Raw genomic sequence first — 1,578 nt, 5'->3', positions numbered from 1 at the left:
AGTGTGAATGAATCATAATTATTATACTAAAAATTATGATAGCCACCAAATAATAAATAAGACAATAAAACAGCAATAAAAGGAACACCAGAATTTACGAGGTTCGGCCAATTTTGCCTACTTCCTCGGACACAACCAATATTTTATTCCACTCCAAAAGTACAAGTGAAATAATACTAACGAGAGAAGATACAAATGCCTTAAGAAGATAAGAAGGCAAATGAGATGTGTGTTTAAATCCTAAATATTAGGCCTTCTTTTATAGGGAAAAAACCCCAACCAAATATGTCACCCACCGATGTGGGACTTTTGACATTTTCAACAAATTTCCACCTTGGCAAAATTCCACATCTTCAATTTTCTCTCAATAATAAATTTTGGTTGTGTCTTGATCTTCAATCTTCAGTGTTCAACAATGTTGATCAAATCCAAACAATGCTAAAACTTGACCGCAGTCATCACTTTTGTCAGCATATCAGCAGGATTCTCTGTAGTACAAATTTTCTTCACCGTGACTCCACCTTCTTCTATGATTTCTCGTACGAAATGATACCGAACATCAATGTGTTTCGTCCTTGCATGATAAACTTGATTCTTCGCTAATTGAACAGCACTTTGACTATCACAAAAAATTGTGATACTTTTTTTGTCCAATACCAAGCTCTTTTAGCAATCCCTGAAGTCAAATTGCCTCCTTCACAGCCTCTGTAATAGACATGTACTCTGCCACTGTTGTAGACAAAATAACTGTTGACTGCAAAGTAGACTTCCAACTAACTGGTGTCTTTGCAAAAGTAAACACATAACCAGTAGTTGATCTTCGTTTATCAGATCACCCGCAAAACCTGAGTCACAATATCCAACTACGGACTGATTGCATTCCTGCTCAAAAACTAACCCAACATCTACAGTATTATGAATATACCGTAGAATCCACTTCACAGCTTGCCAATGCTCCTTTCCTGGATTATGCATATATCTGTTAATAACGCCAACAAGTTGTGAAATGTCAGGTCTCGTACAGACCATTGCATACAGCAAGCTACCAACAATATTTGCATATGGTACCTTTGACATATACTCTCGTTCAGCTTCATCTTTTGACGACATAGTAGTACTTAGCTTAAAATGGGGAGCAAGTGGAGTACTAACTGGCTTAGTCTTCTCATCTATGCCAAAACGTTGTAGTACTCTTTTCAAATATTCTTTCTGAGATAAACAGAGTTTCTTTGAACGTCTATCTCTTATTATCTCCATGCCAAGAATTTTCTTTGCCTCACCAGATCCTTCATCTCGAACTCCTTGTTCAGTTAAATCTTCAACTTATTAATTTCTTCCGAATTCTTGGAAGCTATCAACAAATCATCAACATATAGGAGAAGATATACAAAGAAACCATCTTTAAGCTTGCGCAAATACACACAATGATCGTATTTGCTTCTCTTGTACCCTTGCCGCAACATAAACTTGTCAAATCATTTGTATCATTTTTTAGAAGATTGTTTCAACCCGTACAATGATTTTTCAAGTTTGCACACCATATGTTACTTTCCAACAACTTTGAATCCTTCTGGCTGC

General features: G+C 36.2%; 1 protein-coding gene across 1 annotated transcript; it reads right to left on the bottom strand.

The window, feature by feature from the left end:
- Window positions 1-682: 682 nt before the first annotated feature.
- Window positions 683-1,110, bottom strand: LOC138884980 (secreted RxLR effector protein 161-like). The gene is made up of 2 exons (XM_070165859.1): window positions 808-1,110; window positions 683-754 (listed from the first exon to the last, which is right to left on the bottom strand). Exons 1-2 carry the CDS (start codon window positions 1,108-1,110, stop codon window positions 683-685), a joined length of 375 nt encoding a protein of 124 aa, XP_070021960.1.
- Window positions 1,111-1,578: the final 468 nt, after the last annotated feature.

This window comes from Nicotiana sylvestris, chromosome 2, assembly GCF_000393655.2.
Source record: "Nicotiana sylvestris chromosome 2, ASM39365v2, whole genome shotgun sequence".
Taxonomy (NCBI): Eukaryota; Viridiplantae; Streptophyta; class Magnoliopsida; order Solanales; family Solanaceae; genus Nicotiana; species Nicotiana sylvestris.
This window is presented reverse-complemented; position numbering and strand designations above follow the sequence as displayed.